Source organism: Egretta garzetta, unplaced genomic scaffold (genome assembly GCF_000687185.1).
Source record: "Egretta garzetta isolate BGI_Z169 unplaced genomic scaffold, ASM68718v1 scaffold904, whole genome shotgun sequence".
Lineage (NCBI taxonomy): Eukaryota > Metazoa > Chordata > Aves > Pelecaniformes > Ardeidae > Egretta > Egretta garzetta.
The window spans coordinates 226,763-229,355 of NW_009259525.1; the positions used below are offsets into that span (position 1 = coordinate 226,763).

The 2,593-nt window shown below is 63.3% G+C and overlaps 1 protein-coding gene across 1 annotated transcript in view; it reads left to right on the plus strand.

The window, feature by feature from the left end:
- Positions 1 to 2,037, plus strand: part of ANO9 (anoctamin 9) — a 16,010-nt gene extending 13,973 nt beyond the window's left edge. The window contains exons 19-22 of the mRNA XM_035893056.1: positions 3 to 77; positions 281 to 374; positions 672 to 784; positions 1,979 to 2,037. Coding sequence (XP_035748949.1) covers positions 3 to 77; positions 281 to 374; positions 672 to 784; positions 1,979 to 2,006 — 310 coding nt within the window. The 3' untranslated portion in view covers positions 2,007 to 2,037. The remainder of the gene's footprint in view (positions 1 to 2; positions 78 to 280; positions 375 to 671; positions 785 to 1,978) is intronic.
- Positions 2,038 to 2,593: the final 556 nt, after the last annotated feature.

Sequence of the window (2,593 nt, forward strand, 5' to 3'; positions counted from 1 at the left end):
ATCCGAGACTTCGAGCCGCACACGAAGGTGCCCGAAACGCTGCCGCGCTTTTTCAGGGAGGAGATCAAGGAGTGCAGGTAACCAGCCGCCCGTGGCCTTGGCTCGGTAGCATTCCCAAGCCCTTCTCCGTGACATCCAGGGATGTCACCTGCAGCCGGGGAAGGGGCTGGTGGCAGAGCAGGGCTCGGGGGCAGCCACCGGGGCTCCTCTCAGCATCCCCCCCTGGAGGGAGCCGAGGCACCGGGGAGCCTGGGCTGGCACCGACGGGGCTGTGCTGCAGGTACCGGGATTACAGGAACGCCGATGACTACAGCTACACGGTCCAGTTCTGGCACATCTTCGCAGCGCGGCTTGCCTTCCTCATCCTCTTTGAGGTGAGCACCGGGGGAGGCCGGGGCAATCGGGGGGGGGGGGTGGCAGGGGCTGTGCTGCAGGTACCGGGATTACAGGAACGCCGATGACTACAGCTACACGGTCCAGTTCTGGCACATCTTCGCAGCGCGGCTTGCCTTCCTCATCCTCTTTGAGGTGAGCACCGGGGGAGGCCGGGGCAATCGGGGGGGTAGTGGTGGCAGTGGGAAAGGGGTCAGGTCCGTGCCGCTGGCATGGGCCACATCCGGCGTCCCGGGGAGCCCCTCGCTGCCCGCGGCGGCTCCCTCTGCTTCCCGCAGCACGTGGCTCTGTGCGTCAAGCTGATTGCAGCCTGGTACGTCCCCGATGTCCCCCAGCGGGTTAAGAATGAATTTCTGGGCAGAAAGCACAGCAACCTTCATCGAGAACTGAGGTGGGCAGTGCTGCGAAGGCACCAGGGGCTGTGGTGCCCAGTGCTGGCACAGCCCCTCCCCGCCCCACCCCGGGGACATGCCTGGCTGTGGGACGCAGCCCCCCCCAGCCCCACAGCCGGGCTGGCACGCTCCGCTGCCAGCATGGAGAAGGTGGGGCTGCCAGCCCCGGTCCTCAGGGCAGCTCCTCCATCACCCCTTCTTGGGGTAGCTTCCCCCCACCCCAGCCTTCAGCCCAGCCTCTCCCACCTGAGCTCTTTTTAAGATGAGCAGCATTACCCATAAACGAGGATCCACCTCCTTCCATGCCCCGGGGCCAGCTTGCTAGCCCAGGTGCCCTGTTTTTGGGCTCTCAAGGCCACCGAAATGAGTCCCACCTGAGGCCATTGAGTGCTAGAGCTCCCCCCGTGGAAGGGTCTGCTTGGCTTTGGCTTTTCCTTCAGAAAGAGAAAAGCTCCAAGTAAAAACAAGGAGCCATTTTGCCCAAATTTTCCATTTAAGCTTTGTTAAAAAAAAAACCCAAAAAACCAAAAAACAAAAAGTCTTTGAGCTGGCAGCAGAACCAATGCAGCTGAGAGCCACGGGCTGGGCCACCCTGGGGCCGCCATCCTCCGGGGACTGAGCCCCGCTTTGGGAGAGGCTCAGCCCATCCCTCTTCATAGACTCATAGAATCATTCTGGTTGGAAAAGACCTTTAAGATCGTCGAGTCCAACCTTTAACCCACCCCTGCCATCCCACCACTAAACCCTGTCCCTAAGCACCTCATCTATCCTTCTTCTAAATACCTCCAGGGATCCCGGCCCCCCCCCCTGGCCAGCCCCTTCCAGAACCTGACAGCCCTTTCGGCGAAGAAGTTTTTCCCAATGTCCAACCTAAACCTGCCCTGGAGCAGCTTCAAACCATTCCCCCTCGTCCTATCATCTGTTACCACGGCCCCCCCACCCCAAACCCCGGGTGGGGGCAGAGGCGAGTGGGGCTCAGCACCCCCACGCCGCAGCTTTCAGGCTCTGCCATCCCGCTGCCGGCGAGATTTCCCCCAGGCAGGGATTTCCCCCACGAACGCCGGTGTTGCTCTTCCTCCATTTATTTTTGGCAAAAGGCCCCGTTCCCACCTGGAGGATTTTTCCACCCCTCCCCATCGCTTCCCGAGGCGGCCGGTTCCCTTCCAGCAACATCCCTCTCCTGTCTCCCCCAGCGCTACGGCGTACTGCACCGAGGTGTAGCCACCGCTCGCCCAGGAGGATGAGAAACGCCGACTTGAGCCCCTCTCCCCAGCCGGGCAGCGCCACGGGCACCGGGGGAACCACGGCGGCACCGCCGGCGGGGATGGGCCACGTGCCCCGGGCTTGGACTTGAACTGGGAAGCGACACCGTGACGGTGGCTTCGCGGGAGCAGGATGCTGTCCCACTCACACGGCCACCAGGAGGAAGAAAGTTGCGGCAGAGCCGGGGACGGTGCCCTCCCAGCGATGCCGGGCGGCTGGGGAAGAGCTTTTTGGGACAAACCACGGGGCAGCACCCGGCCACCGTCGGGCGAGCGTGACACCGGCCAGCAGGAGGTGGCCTGGCTTCCACGCCAGTCGTGGCCTTACCGTGCCACTCGGCATCACGGGAAAAGCCGGCTCCCTCCTCCCAGGTCCCCTCTCCAGCTCCTTGTTTTGCACTTCAGCCCCTTTTTCCTCCGCCGTCGGTGACCTCCCTGCTCTTGCACCGCTGAGGAGCTCGAGTCCTTCCTCCTTCACCGCGGCCAGCATCGTCCTCCTCTCACCATGACTGCCGCGCGGCTGCGGCTCCAACCTCCCGGGTTTAC